Below are 16,256 nucleotides of genomic sequence, written 5' to 3'. Positions count from 1 at the left end.
TAAGAACAAGTAAATGCATAGATGCCCATTTCAAGTCAGTACTCAGGAGATGAAGAATCCCTGTCCCCCGCAGAGCAACAGAATTCAAGATTAAGGGTGGAGGCTAGAACACAGGACATACCAGTGCGCTGATGGGGGGAAAGCACACAATTAAAAAAAAAAACTTTTTATATATATATATGTACATACACACACACACACACACAAAAAAAAAAAAAAAAAAAAAACAGCTAGGACAATTGCTCTTCCCCTTCCTTTTAAACATAAGCAATGCCCCCTAGGGAAATCTACATGTGGCTAGGAGAACCTTCCCGAGACTGAAGTTTGTTCTTTTGAAATATTAAAATTCGGGGAACTTTGGGACTTCATCACTCTGAAAAGAGTGATTAAAGAAAAAAAAATTCAAGCACTATGTCAAAACCTTTCTAACAGACACAGATTAGAACTACAAAGTGGAAACAACTATCTTTACTGCATCTCAGATCAGTCTCTCTCCAGGAACTCACATCTGGGGAAGGTAGCTAAAAACCCCAGCAACATGGCTCCTCATTTCCCATCACTCGGGCCAAAGGTACCCTCTCCAGAGTGCCCTAGTCATCCTCGCCACCCCCGTACATGTCTGCCAGTTTCTTGAAGCGATTGCCCCATTCGTTCAGGTAGTCATAGTCCTGGTCCTGGTCCGATTCCGAGGAATTAAGTGAGCTGAGACTGGCAGCTTCAGAGCCGCTTCCTTCATAGTCGAACACCAGCAGAGAATCATAAGGGGGCGCTGTGGGGTCACTGTCAGCCGCCTTCAGGTTCTAAAGGAGAGAGACAAGGAGGTCTTTCAGTAAAAGAAACACACACTCCTGGGCACGCATTGGAGGCTAGATACCTCCTTATGGTGTTTCAGGTGACACATGCAGTGGTGCATACCTGTATTTCCAGTGATTTGGGAGGCTGAGGCAAGAGGATGGCAGGTTCAAGGCCAGCCTCAGCAACTTGGAGAGACTCGGTCTCAAAATAAAAAGTAAAAAGGGTTGGGGATTGTAGCTCAATGGTAAATCACTCCTGGGCTTAATCTCCAGTACAAATAAAAGATTGTGGTGGTGGTAGGGGGGTCCTATTCCCCAAGAATCCAGTGGCTTGAATGGATACAACTTGGCTGCCCACCTTAATGCATTGTTTTGTACAGTCCTCAGTGTTAGTGACTCCCACAGCAGACTAAGTAAAACCAGTCTCAGCCTCCAAGGGCCACTAGACTATCAGGCTAGCCCTGAAAAAACTAACTGAGCAAATGATTACATGAAATAGCTTAAGAAAAGGAAATAGTCTTTGTTAGACTGTTCCCTTACTGGGTTCTTTAGTCTCCTCACTCCCAGTTCTTCCTCATTTTATCCTGAGCTAATGAATTTAATGCCTTATTATTCTCCCCTGCAGGCAGGAACCATCTGTGCCAGTTCTAGCCAATAACATTTTGGGCAAATTCCTTTCTTGAATATGGTGGACCAGAAGAAACATTTTTGTCATCTGTGCTGCCTCTCTTACTTCTTCCTGACTGAACAATAGACTTGAGGCCTGGCAGTAAAAGCCATCCTGTGATCACAAGGCATCAACCAGGAGATCAAGCATTTCTGCATACTAAGAGCATGCAACAGAAGAGTGGGACAGCCCCACGCACTATCTGGGACAGCGTACCCCAGCCTTCTATTTACACAAGGTAAATCCACTCCTATCTGTTTAAGCTTCTCAATCTATAAACAGAATGAATTTCTGACACATACAATACGGATTTTATTTTTCTGGCTGTAAGTAGACTACGATGCACATTTAACATTACGTCCCAACCAGTGGTGAGATACAGGGGATCCCATCCATGAAAACAAACTCAACTTACTTTGCATCCTTTAATTTCATTTCTAGATCTACTAAATCCTTTCAAGCAATTCTTGGTTTTGTCCTGTAGACTTTACCAAATTCCCTAAGACTAATTCAAAGTGCTGTCAATTCTAAAGTTCATAGAAGATACAAAAACAAGAGGGCTCAGGGATTAGGCAGGCTAAAAGCATGATAAAGGGATGAAGTTAAAAATCCTTTGTCTCATTTTTATTATTTTGCTCTCCTCTCTTTACTCTGGAGTTTAGAGGTATGTTGTGCTTTGATATTCAACTTTGCTTACTTACTTCATCAATAAAATTTCCAATTTCATCAGGATTGGCAGGGCGGGGACGGTACTGGGGCACACTCAGGAGGGTTGGTGCTACATCATTACGAGTCACTTCTGGCCGAGCATCTAGGCCTCTGTGCAACTGGCTCAAGTCAAAGTCCTTAGAGAAAAAGATAAAGGTATGACAAAAAGAAACAGCCACATACATAAAGCCATGTTCGTGTTATGCCTTAACTACCAACTGTATGATACCTAGCAGCATATGCCCAGTTTAATATAAAATGACAGTTTTCAAATTAAGAGTCTCCCAACTAGCACTGAAAGAAAACAGCTTGAACAAGTAACAATTGAGATGAATATAAACTGTTACATCTTACTTGCTTTCCATAGAATAACATGATTAGATTATTATTCAGCAAACATTTACTCCCTCCCCACCAAAGCCTTTAGGAGTACACATCCATTCATATTGGCCTTTGTCACGTGACTTGTTTTCAGCAAGGTGACAACAGGCAAAAGCTTGAAAGGCACTAGCCTGCTGTACAAAGGAGGAACAGACCTGGACACAACTTGAGGCTTAGAGTCATTCATCTAAAAATCTGCCAAGGTCAGTGAGCTGCAGCCAACCTTCAGATTCTTGTGAACCCCGCTGAGATTAGCAACTGCCCCAGCTAACCCACAAATGCCTGAGAAAGGTATGCTTACTGATGTGTGCCGCTGAAATCCTGGGGTTGTGTACTATATGGTGGTGCTATGATAAGTTCACTGAAACAGTGTACCCTCCAATTAGACTTAAAAACGCCTTGAAATCTGGAACATGGAGTAGGACAAGACAAGTCCATTTGCAAACTCAGGAAAAAACAGAGAGGGCCTCAAGAATTAATATCTCAGGCTGGGGATGTAGCTCACTGATAGAGCACTTGCTTCATATATGCAAGGAATGGGGCTCGATCCCCAATCCCACACTCAGATACACATTCGAGGTGTGGTGGCACACACCTGTAATTCCAGTGACTTGGGAGGCCAAGCCAGGAAGATTGCAAGTTAGAAGCCAGCCTCCACAATTTAGCAATTTAGTTGAGACCCTATCTCAAAATTTAAAAAAAAATCAAAAAGGTATAGCTCAGGACTAACACTATCGAGTTCAAGCCCCAGTACTGTGGAGGAAAAAAAAAAAAAAAAAAAGACTTAACTTCTAAAAAAGCAAAAACAGTTTGGCCTAACTAAAAACTCAAGAGAAACCAAATATTAAAATAGGTTGCTATTCTACAATAATTTCTACAAATTATCTCCAAAGACAACTTAATTGAAGTTCATGTCCTGACAATACAAAGAGTGTAGGCTCTGAAGCCAGACTAAGTGTATGACCTTGGGCAAGCCATACAACTGCTCTCTACCTCAGTTCTCCCATCTGGGTACAGTACAGTAAGCAATGAATAAATGTTAGTTATGCTGGTAAGGATGATAATGATGATACCTAATGACAATGTGCATTTTAGGGGGTTTTTCCTTAAGAATAATACACAGAGTGGCACAGCTATTTCAATGTCTGCCTTATCAGATAGACACCGAGCTTTTATGTTTCAAAAACCCACCTGGTCTTCTTCTCCACCTCCTTCTTCATCATAGTAATAAACGTTGTCCCGGGTGTCATCTTCTGGTGGCAGTAAGGGCTCTTTGACCACCCCTCTCCTCCGAACAAACAGCAGAAGCAGCAGAAGCAGGACTGGAGGGGGAGAGGGAGAGAGTGATGCAAACTACGGGCAAGGAAAGCCAGAAGCCGCCATCACAGAGTACCCACAACTTACATTCCAGACCAGAGGCAGGCAGACAGCAGCCTCTGGCCACCTTTAACACACATGCAGTCAACCCACATGAATGACACTCATGTCCTTGAATTTAATAAATGTGATACAACATAGCTAACTATGATGCTTGAATTCCAGTGTGTTCTTTAAGTTTCAGATGGATCTTTAAACCAATCAAGGTCATTTCCCCCAGATTCTGGGGCAAAGTGTTCCAGGCAGAGGAAATGGTAGGGGCAAAGACCCTGAGCCAGGTGTGTGCTTGGTGTGATTGAGGAAGGGGGAAGAGGCCAATGTGGCTGAAGTGGAAAAGAGGCTAGGGATGGGAGGGACCACTACAAGGCTATGGCTTTGATTTTGAATGAGTTGGAGCCATTCAAGGTTTGTGAGCAGGGGTTCTGGGAGAGTCTAAATGTGACTGGTGCATGCCTGTGATTGTTAATCTGTTACAGCAACAGATGAGATTAGCAACTGTTACAGACTACAGAATCACCTGACATGTTCTTAATCTTAAAACGAAGATCATGAATGGAGGGAGGAAACGGGGACAGCACAGGAAAGACAGTGGAATGAATCTATTTTAACTTTTCTATGTATGAATATAAATACACCACAGTGAATCTCTTCATCATGTACAACCACAAGACTAGGATCCCAATTAGAACAAGATGTACTCCATGTTTGTATAAATTTCAAAATATACTCTACTGTCATGTATAACTAAAAAGAACATTAAAAAAAAAGACTGTATAAGCAAGCTAGCTCAAGCTTTAAATTATATTTCCAAAGTTTTCACTTGATTTTGAGATTATAATTTGAATACATACATCACTTTAAAAAATAATTTGTGAATGAGGAGGGAAAAGGATTCTGTGTTTTCATTATTTATTTTTGCTTTAATTATTTTTTGTTTTCGTGTGTGTTATAAGTACAAGTGCCCAAGCACTTAGACACTGTATTTTGGAGAAGCATTATCTCATTGAAACAGGAGGTTTCCATAAACTTGGGAAAGATTCCTTATATGCACTCTGCCTGTTGCTTCTGAGCCAGGATGGTAGAGGTCTTATCCAGATAAACAATGTAATTCTCTAGTTCAGGATTCATGGATGAAAATACTGAGTATTCGCCAATTGCCTGTCTATGCACTAGGGATGTGGCATGAATGAGACACTGCAGGCTGCAAACAGTTCCTAACCATGCAGAATCTTATGGTTGGTTTCCCAAAGGATACTTTATATTGATATTAGTATGCATGGTTCTGGCATAATGATTTTTTGTTGTTGTTCTTTATAGATAGACATGACAGTAGAGTGCATTTTGATATCATACATACATGGAGCATAACTTATTCTAATTAGGATCCCATTCTTGTGGTTGTACATGACACGGAGTTCCACTGGTGGTATATTCATATATGAACATAAGAAAGTTATGTCCAATTCATTCTACTGTCTTTCTCAAGGGATGTTTCTTTTTTTTTTTTTTAATATTTATTTATTTATTTTTTAGTTTTTGGCGGACACAACATCTTTGTTTGTATGTGGTGCTGAGGATCGAACCCGGGCCGCACGCATGCCAGGCGAGCGCGCTACCGCTTGAGCCACATCCCCAGCCCCAAGGGATGTTTCTTATTACCAAAAACCCAGTGCCCCCAGTGTCTGACAAAGCCTGGTGCCGAATAAGCGGTTAAATATTGGTGAAATGCAAGAAAAGCTTCATGTGTTTGTGTCCCACCTGTATTCACTGAGGCTTGGAAAGCACTGAGAGAGGAAAAGAAAAAAAACAGACGAACTCTGAGTCCCCCTTTGACTTCGTGAATGGTATGTCTTCCACTCCTGGACACTTACCTCTGAAATGTTCAGTAAAAGACAAACTTCTACTTTATTTAAACCACTCTACTTGAGAGTCTCTTTCATCTTCTAACTAGCACCTTAATTAAAAGTTCTTTCCAGGAAATAAACCTTCCCCACTTGAGGAGCCAAAGGCTTAAACACATTGCCAGCTGCACTTACTTAGGAAAGCAAGGATCCCGCCAAGAATCCCTAGAATAGCAGGAACTTCCAGTGTCGCTTCTGCAAATTTTGGCTTTATACAGTTGTTGACAGTTCCCTCACAGTCACATACATGGACGTCCAAGGTGGTCACCTGGTCTTTGTTCTGATTATCCATGAGCTTGAGATTGATTTTGTATTCACCCAACTCTAAGGGTTTCTTTGGCTTCAAAATGAGAGACTCTTGAGCTGAGGAAAGCAAAACAAATTAATGGGACCAGGAGAAGAAAAATAAAGAGATAGATAAATAAAGACTGGGAGGGAACTAAAGATGCTCCAAAGCTGAATAAAGAAAATGGAGCTGCTTGGGGTTTTGGTTACAAGGCAGTATGTCACAAGGCAAAATGTGAGGAAATGAAGGAGACCTTTGAGATGATGCCATAAGTGTAGAAGACACAAGAAGCAAATAACAAAGGAAAGGGCTGGCAAGTACAGTGGGAAGGGAAATTGAGCAGCAGGCAGGGAAAAGGAAAGGAGAAACACAGCAGGGAGAAGCAGAGTGGAGAAATCAAGTTCAAGTTCCCACCTGGATCACTGTACTCAATGGTCCAATTCACACTCGCCCCATGTGTCAGTTCTGCTGTGAAGGGTGAAGTGTTGGGGGGAAGATCTGAGTCTATGATGTTTATGACCTGAGGCTGTGGATTCTTCTGGCAGAAGTAGACATTTCGAGATTCTGGTATGGGAGCATTATCATTTATGTCGGAGAGGATCAAGAGAAGGGTTCCTGTTCCAGTGGCAATCGGAGAACCTAAGAGAAAACACAAAGAAAATGTCCCCACTCAGGAATATTAATGAAGCCTGGAACAGTGGTGCATGCCTATAATTCCAGCAACTCAGGAGGCTGAAACAAATAGATTGCAAGTTTGAGGCCAGCCTCAGCAGATTAGCAAAGCTGTAAGCAACTTAGCCAGACCTTGTCTCAAAACTGAAAATATAAAGGGCTGTGGATTTGGATCAGTGGTTGAATGCCCCTGGGTTCAATCTCTTGACACCAAAAATAAATAAATAAACTTTACAAAAAAACCTTTTTAATTAGCTAGTAGATTTTATGGGATAAACTTCATTCTCCTTTTAGACTGTATGTTAAAAGCAAGGCAAAGGCTGGGGATGGAGCTTAGTGGTAAAGTGCTTGCCTAGCAAATGTGAAGCCCTGGGTCCCACATTCAGCACTGAGGGGAAAGACAATTCATGCAATAAAGCAACACTTAATTCCGTTTATGTGTAATGGGACAAAATTCATTTTACTGTCATGTATATCTAATTAGAACAACAACAACAACAAAAGCAAACTTACAGGAACCACTTAGAACCCCCCTTGGTTATGATTATTTAGGTCAGGGTCAGCAAGCTAAGGTCTTCTGGTCAAATTAGGAACACAGTTATGCTCATCCCTTTATGGATTTTCTATGGCTGGCTGCAGGCTCCAATGGCAATAGAGAGTGGACAGTTTTGTAAAGCCTAATATTTTTACTCCCTGGTCCTTTACAGAATAAGTCTGCCCACCCTTGGTTCCGGTACCATTTACCTTAACTTACTTCCAGGCCAGGCTGGGGAACCCCCAAGGAGCCAGAGTGTACTGCAGCTGAAGCAATGGGCAGCTCTCTGCCCTGCAAATGGAGCCTCATGATGGCCTCACTTGCCTGGCCCTCTCTCTCCTTTCCACATGATCAAACCTAGATTACTTCCTTAACAGGTTAGCAGGTGACAGAGTGGGAAGAAAATCAACCCTGAGAAGTTTGTAGATCTCTTAACAAGTAATTCTGCCTTGAAACATCTGTCTGAGGAGCATGCCTGTGAACAGAGGCATTAAATTAAGTATGTCCACTCACTAATCATGGAAATAATAATTGTAAACACCTATGTCCTTTGATGTGTGAATGATCAAATTATACTACATTCAGATAACTCTTTCTCTCTTTTTCTGGTGGTAATGGAGACTGGACCCATGGCTTCATGCATCCTAAGCAAGTATCTTACCTCTGAGCTATACTCCCAGACCCAGAAAACATCATTCTTAAAAAGAGATATATCTAGCATACGCCACGGCAGATCTCTCTATCTTTTTGTAGGGTGGGGCAGGGGGGATGTTGTGGCAAGGGGAGTTTGAACCCAGGGGCACTTAACCACGGAGCCACATCCCCAGCCCTTTTCATTTTGAGACAGGGTCTTGCTTTGTCACTAAGTTGCTGAGGCTGGCTTTGAACTTATGATCCTCCTGCCTCAGTCTCTAGAGTTGCCTGGTTTACAGGCATACGCCACCAGGCCTGGCAAATCTTTATCCTAAAGACACACTGCCAAATTAAATAAATATTTATTTGTTTGTTTGTGCTAGAGTTTGAACCCTTGGCCTCATACATGCTACACTAGTGCTCTATTGCTCAGCTATATACGAAGTCCCCACATTTAAATTTTAAACAATATAGATAATGCTTTTATAACAAAATAAAATTTAAAAAGCCTTAAACCAATTTATCAGTGTATTTAAATATACAGAAATAATCTAGGTGCACTCACACCTGTTGATAAAAATACCAGTCCTGCCAGGTGTGGTGGCACACGCCTATAATCCTAGCAGCTGGGGAGGCTGAGGCAGGAAGATCGCAAGTTCAAAGCCAGACCCAGAAAAAGTGAGGCACTAAGCAACTCAGTGAGACTCTGTCTCAAGTACAAAATAGGGCTGGAGATGTGGCTCAGTGGTCCAATGTCCCTGAGTTTAATCCCGGTACCAAAACAAACAAACAAACAGACAAAAAAAAAAAAAAAAAACAGTCCTTAGATAGCTAGTGGCTATTCTAGGTATGTTTACACTCATTAACTTATTTAATCTGGATGGAATGTTTTCATTTTGCTACATGAAGGAATTGACAGACATAAAATTAAGTAGTAAGTGCAATGTCACACAGGTACTAAGTCACAGACCTGGAACACAAACCCAGGCCCCCATGGGGAAAGGAATGGACAGTAGGAATAGAGAGGGCAGTTGAAAAGGAACTTCTATTTGACTCATTTGTATTTTTGAAAATGATAATTCTTGTCTAAAATTAAAAAGAATGAACTCATCTCCAAAAGAAGGATGGGGGCAAAGGAGGCAAGGGGGGCAGAAGGGTGGGGCCGGTATCCTACCATTGTCCGTGGCAATGATGAGGGCCGTATACGTGCTGTTTTTCACATGCTCAAAGTTCTCTCTGTCCAGTTCAGCCCGAGTCAAAATGGCACCAGTCTCCGGATTAATCTCCAGCCAGTTGGCAGTGTCCCTCCAAATGCGATATCTGAAAAGTTGCAGGCCCTGGCTTAGCATGGGAACATCAAAAAGCACCGAGCTAGAGAAGACTAAGGTACCTCCTGATTTATATCATTATTTCCAATATTTTTATTTTAAGAACTATCAACTCTACAACCTTTTTATGAAGTGTTGGGCCTTGACATGCTAGGCAAGCACTCTACCACTGAGCTACATCCCTACCCGTTGATTTACCCATTGTTAACATTTTGCAACATTTACTTTCTCAAACTATATATTCGCACACACACACACACACATAATTTCTTATTTTGCTAAGTCATTTGAGAATGAGTTGATGATACCATGTCCCTTTACTTACCTATACTGCAGTGTATTTCCTAAGAACAGAAACATGTGTGTGTGTGTGTGTGTATATATATATATATATATATATATATATATATATATATATATATATATATATTACACATATACATATATTTATGAATAAATATGTAAGTTTGTAAAATATGTAAATTTTTATAGTCTCAACCACAGATTGATTTTCTTTTTTCTTTCCCTCTTTCTTGTGTGGTACTAGGAATTGAACAGTTTATTTTGGAGACAGGGTCTCACTACATTGCCCACACTGGCTTTGACTTGTGATCCCCCTGTCTTAGCCTCCCAAGCAGCTGGGATTATAAGTGTATGCCACCACACAAGGCTCACATATTGATTTTCAATTCAGGAAACAAAACTCTTTTTTTTTTTTAAATGTTTTTTTAATTGTAGATGGACACAACACCTTTATTTTATTTATTTATTTTTATGTGGTGCTGAAGATCGAACCCAGTGCCTCACATATTCCAGACGAATGCACTACCACTGAGCCACAACCCCAGCCCAGGAAACAAAACTCTTATGACAGAACATTATTATTGAATATAGGATACATGTTCGAATTGTCAAATATTCCCCCAAATGTCTTTTATAGTGATCTTGCGCCTTTTTGGATTCAATCTGTTCTCAGTATCCCAAAGTCTTCTCTGTCCAGCCCCATCCTCACAGAAATGGAACCAGTATCCAGATTAATCTCCAGCGATTTAATGGCTCATCAATGGCATTAGCTGACGTGTCTCTAGTTTCCATTAATCTGGACGCACACCTTGCCCTTTCCTTCTTATATCTGACATTTTTTAAATGTGTGGACCAGTTGTTTTGTAGGATGTGCCTCAATTTCAGATTGTCTAATTATTCCCTTTTGGAGGGTACAGAGGGGATGAAAACCCTGTAGAGGTGAGGTTGAATCACCTTAGAAGGCTCTTGATGTCCATCTGTTCTTTTATTGGTAATGTCAACTTTGTCACTTGGATAAGGAAAAGTCACTGGATTTCTTCACAAGAAACGTATCTTTTTCTCTTTGTAGTTAATCTATAATCTAGCAGAAGGTCATTTGGAAATATCCTTTTTACCCACTTTTACGCAATGAACTTAACATCTATAAGTAATTCTTGCCCAAAGCAATGCTTATTATGACCTTATATCATCATCATCATCATCTCACCACCACCACCATCACCATCACTTTTGGTAGTAGGAATTGAACCCAATGGATATACCTCAAAGTGGTAAAGCACACTTTTATTTTTTATTTTGATATAGGGTCTCACCAAGTTGCTCAAGGCCTCCTTAAGTTGCTGAGACTGGCCTCGAACTTGTAGTCCACCTGCCTCAATCTCCCAAATCGCTGAGATTACGCTCCAGACTCAAAATCCTACATTATTTTATTTTGTTTTTCATATTCTTTCACACTGTGATTAAAAATACTTTATATCAGGCCTTCTATTTTATACAACCTAGAAGTATCCCTTGGATTATGATTAGTACACTCACTATATGTACAAAATTAATGTATTTCAAAGCAAAGTGTTGTAGGTGCCCTCAAATTCAAAATAAGAAACGGTAAGCTACCAATAACACAATACCACATGCATAATTTTAAATCATATTCCTATAGGCAAGGGCAGTGACTCTGGGTACTTAGGAGGCTGAGGCAGGAGGACCACTTGAGCCCATGTCCAAGACATTCCAGGCAACAAAGGGAGACCATGCCTTAAAACAAAACAGCCAGATACATTGTGACCCTGTCTCAACTACTCAGGCTGACAAAAGGACAGATTGGGAAATCTTATCTCAGAGAAAGACTGGGAAAATAGCTCTGTGGTAGAGCACTTGTCTACCTCAAAATCCTGGATTCAATACCCAATGCCACCAACAAAACAAAACAAATCAAAGCTGCTGGACCTGGTGGCACACACCTTTAGTCCCAGCAACTCGATCAGTTGAGGTAGCAGGATCACAAGCCTCAGACTCAGAATAAAAAATTAAAAGACTGAGGATGTAGTTCAGTAGTAAAGCACTCCTGGGCTAAATCACCAGTACCAAACCAAACCAAACCAAACAAACAAGAAAACAAAATCACATTCCTACTACATTATCATAAGAACTCAAAGTGGGATGCACGCCTGTAATCCTAGCAACTTGAGAGGCTGAGGCAGGAGGATCACAAATTCACAGCAGTTTAGTGTGACCCTGTTTCAAAACAAAACAAAACAGAAAAATAGATGGGAAGGACATTAAACCTAGAATGGCCAACTATTGAGGGAAAGGAAATGATGTGGGGCACAGGAGTTAAAAAAAAAAAAAAAAAACAGAACAAGAGAAAAGTGTTGCACAGTCCAACCATGCCAGGAGTGAAATACTCATGTGACACATAATGAGGATCAGTCATCCAAACACTGCATTCATGATCACCTAGTGACAATGGGGCTAATTTAATTTGTATAACAATCGTGTTCACACAATGATGAACAAGCCAAAGAGGAATTTCTTGGAACATATTCCTATCATTAAGTGAAGCATAACTACATGTGTGTTTACCTAAAAATAAATAAATAAATAAAATCATACACACACGCACACACACACACACACACAACAATATCCACTTGTCACAAGACCATTGAGAAACCCATACACTCACGTAATCTTCTGTTGCATGAAGGTGTCTGGCTCCCGGGCCGTGTAGGACGTGATTTCCAGGCCCACACCAAAGTCTTCAGGCACCTCCACTCTCTTTTCAGGAGGCACAAAGATGGGGGCTTCGTTCACATCCATCACATCCACAGTGACGGTGGCTGTGGAGGTTTGGAGAGTCACCTCAAAGGGGGCCACATTTGTCACTGTCACATATAGAATGTACTGCTGCTTGGCCTCAAAATCCAAACCCTAGAGAACAGGAAGGAAAAAAAAAAAAAGATTAAAAATAAAATACAAGGGCCTGGTGTGGTGGTGCGCCTGTAACCTTGGTAACTTGGGAGGCTAAGACAGGAAGATTGTAAGTTCAAAGCCAACCTCAGCAACTTAGAGGAGACCTGTCTCAAAATGAAAAATAAAAAGGGCTGGGGATGTGGCTCCACGGTTAAGCGTCCCTTTGTACCACGAAATACATAAATAATGAAGAAAATACAAGGACTACAGCTATAGCTCAGAGGCAGGGTGCTTGTCTAGCATGCACAATGTGCTAGGTTCAACCCCTACTACCACTCAAAAAATAGAAAAATGTCAAGAAACATTTCATGTTGGTAAAACTAAACAAAAATTAAATCCTTAACCATTGCTCTTGGTTGGATACACCAGCAGTTAAACATGGCAGTTCACTTGCTAAAGAGGATGTCAAAGCTCAGGGGCTATTCCAGGCATGTGCCTTTTCTCAACTTCAACAAGCAACTCAGCCAACTTCTTAGTTTCCAAGTTTCTAGGACATTTTTCACACACACAATAAAAGAGCCAACACCAGTAAATCACATTATTCTCTCTTATTTGCAAAACAGAAAAGGGATTAGGAGAGGCCAATGTTTCTGGGACCAAGCACATTAAAGCAGATGGTACTCCTGGGCTCAATGGCACACACCTGTAACCCCAGAGGCTGAGAAAACTGAGGCAGAAGGATTTCACATTTGAAGCCAGGCTAAGCAACTCAGTAAGACCCTATCTCGAAATAAAAACAAAAAGGGCTTAGGGTGTAGCTCAGTGGTAGAGTACCCCTGGGTTCAATCCACGGTGCACAAAAAGGTGGTGGGGAGCAAATGGAACTGCCTCTTCAATTTTAGGTTTTAGTACCCCACAAGCCCTGTACAACTGACCCACCAGAACCTGGGCAATCTGCCCCACCCCTACCCCACCAATACTAATCTACTTCTGAGAAGACAGTGGCGGGCAAGAGAGCAGCTGGCTGCTAGGTTATGCGGCTTACCAGGCACCATACAAACCTTAGCTGTCTTCAGAATGCCATCATTGGTCATTGGGTCTGTGACGACAACAAACTGTTGCTCATTATCATTTAATATGGTGTACACGGCCTCCCACGCCGGGGTGTTGCGGTCGTCCGCATCAGTGACTTTGAGTGTAGTGATGACAGCATTAACTTCATTCTCAGGCACCTGACCCTCATACTGCAGGACAAAGGAAAAGATAGGTCATACTGACATGGAGAGTAGAACCAGGTCTCAGGCTAAAGGAATCCATTCTGAGCCTGAGCCTAAAGGAGATGGTGTAACAAAACCAGGTTGGGCAGCAGGCACAAATCTCAAAGGATGTCCTCACTCTAGGAGCAGGCCCTTATATCTGTGCACGGAGCAGTTAGTACTCATGGTACCCTCCTCCATGAGTACTTAAAAAGTAGCTTTCCTGGGCTGGGTTTGTGGCTCAGTGGTAGAGTGCTTGCTTAGTATGCATGAGGCACTGGGTTCGATTCTCGACACCACATACAAATAAATAAAATAAAGGTCCATCAACAACTGAAAAATATTTTTTTAAAAAAAAAAAGTAGCTTCCTGGGGCATAGTGGCTGATAGTGAGGGATCTTGGTCAGATGATCTTAGTTCATTCACCTCCAGCCCCCCTCTGTTCTCTACCAGTCATGTCTGGTTATTAAAATCCTCTCCTTAAAACCCTTTAACAAGGGCTGGGAGAGTGTTTGCCTCCCATGTACAAGCCCTGGATTCAATCCCTAGCACCACAAAGAAAGAAAGAAAAAACCCTTTAACAATGACCCCCTGTGCTAGGGATAATATTCAAAGTTCTTTTATTTGGCTCTCAGAATCTCCTTAATTGCATTTAACACTCTTGGCATCATTATTCCTATAAATTGCAAAACATCTTCCTGATGTAGACTATTAGCTCCATGAGACCAGACTTTTATGCTTTGTGACACAGTGCCTAGTATATAAGTTTAGAAAATATAAATACATGAAACCTGGTAAGATTTGCTACAAAGATGCATAATTCGAGGAAATGGATATAATGGGTGCTTCTACAACTTTATAATTCTTTGCTGACGGGCTCCAGGCCAAGGATGGAACAAAGATGCTCACAGTAGGTTTAGAATTAACATTTACTAGTTCGGGGAAGAGTTCTCAAGGTCTTGACCTTGAATAATGGACTTTTCTTTGGAAACCACCTAAGCAGTTGCAAGCTTACCATGGTTGGGTGGAAGATGGGAGGGTTATCGTTGGTATCAGTGACTGTGATGATGGCTTTTGCTGTGGTACTCAAGCCATCACCTTGGAGATCAGCAGCTTGAACCACCAGAGTATACTTGGGAAAACTCTGCAGACAGATCACACATACACCTGAGTCAGGACCAGTAGCAATAGCCACAGGGGCCCAAACAAGCCGATTGCACATACAGAACTACAATATTTTCTCAGCTTAAATGCATCTAGGCACAGAAAATTGGGCAATTGTTTAGATGCAAAGCTCAGACCATCACACTAACTAGCAACTGGCCACAGCAGAGTTTTGCAGTGACATATAGCTAATATACATTTGCTTTCAATTCCCACTGGATCCTCCTGAGCTCTGCCTGACCTCTCTGTCCAGCCCGGTGGTGACCACACTGATGACCCCTGTTTCCCGGTTGATGGTGAACATATTGCGGTGAGGCAACTCGGGTTCTTGGGAGAGGATGGTATAAGCAATGGCAGCATTGTAAGTGTTCACATCGTCATCTGCATCCGTGGCTGAGACCTGCATCACAGAGGTTCCTGGAAGCATCAAGGGAGAGGAAGATTTAATTGGGCTGCACCCTGGGACCTGCTTAGTACTGTTCAGTTCAATCCTGGCCAGAGTGGTAAAGGAGGACCCTACAGATGGCACTTTGTTATAGTTCCCCTTCTTCTCTAATTTCTAAAATTCTCACCAAATTGCTAGGGGACAAAAGCAAGCACTACACCACATGAGCCGTGTTCAGGGAACTCAACATCCCCAGGACAAATTTTTGGGTGGGAGTGAGAAGATTTATTGGAAATAACTATAAACTTTTACTAAAACATCTTGCCATATCTCATACTGAGTTGAATGTCATGTAAAACAAAAATTCCAGAATTTTCTGCAATTCACCTCTCAGTTCATTAGAGAATGGTCATTTGGCATCATTACCTTTAAGGTGGAGTAAAATACTTAAAACACATGTGACTGACAAAGGACCAGTGTCCAATATATCTAAGTAACTTAAGAATCAATAGCAGGGGGCTGGGGATGTGGCTCAAGCAGTAGCACGCTTGCCTGGCATGCATGCGGCCCGGGTTCGATCCTTAGCACCACATACCAACAAAGATGTTGTGTCCGCCGAGAACTAAAAAATAAATATTAAAAATTCTCAAAAAAAAAAAGAATCAATAGCGGGCTGGGATCGTGGCTCAGTGGTAGAGTGGTCGCCTAGCATGGGCCGGACCCAGGTTCGATCCTCAGCACCACATAAAAATAAAGGCATTGTGTTGTGTCCAGATACACCAAAAAATAAATATTAAAAAAAAATATATTAAAAAAAAAGAATCAATAGCAAAAATACAACTGATCTAAGAAAACAAAACAAAACAAAAAAAGGCAAAAAAAAAAAAAACTTCAATAGACAAATCATAAAGAAGAAACAAATTAAAAATAGCTGGTAAGCATATGCCAAGATG

General features: G+C 41.4%; 1 protein-coding gene across 4 annotated transcripts in view; it reads right to left on the bottom strand.

The window, feature by feature from the left end:
* Positions 1–416: 416 nt before the first annotated feature.
* Positions 417–16,256, bottom strand: part of Cdh1 (cadherin 1) — a 74,549-nt gene continuing 58,709 nt past the window's right edge. For 2 of the 4 annotated variants that reach the window (XM_026404503.2, XM_026404502.2), the window contains 10 exons: positions 15,160–15,335; positions 14,770–14,898; positions 13,560–13,742; positions 12,272–12,516; positions 9,129–9,274; positions 6,529–6,753; positions 5,964–6,191; positions 3,742–3,872; positions 2,163–2,306; positions 417–800 (listed from right to left, as the gene is read on the bottom strand). In XM_026404503.2, coding sequence (XP_026260288.2) covers positions 591–800; positions 2,163–2,306; positions 3,742–3,872; positions 5,964–6,191; positions 6,529–6,753; positions 9,129–9,274; positions 12,272–12,516; positions 13,560–13,742; positions 14,770–14,898; positions 15,160–15,335 — 1,817 coding nt within the window. In that variant the 3' untranslated portion in view covers positions 417–590. Of the gene's footprint in view, positions 801–2,162; positions 2,307–3,741; positions 3,873–5,963; positions 6,192–6,528; positions 6,754–9,128; positions 9,275–12,271; positions 12,517–13,508; positions 13,743–14,769; positions 14,899–15,159; positions 15,336–16,256 lie in introns of all 4 variants that reach the window. The other 2 variants (XM_026404501.2, XM_026404504.2) reach the window with 2 other exon arrangements.

This window comes from Urocitellus parryii, chromosome 15 (assembly GCF_045843805.1).
Source record: "Urocitellus parryii isolate mUroPar1 chromosome 15, mUroPar1.hap1, whole genome shotgun sequence".
Classification (NCBI taxonomy): Eukaryota; Metazoa; Chordata; class Mammalia; order Rodentia; family Sciuridae; genus Urocitellus; species Urocitellus parryii.
The sequence above is the reverse complement of the archived record's forward strand: the minus strand, read 5'-3'. Positions and strand labels throughout refer to the sequence as shown.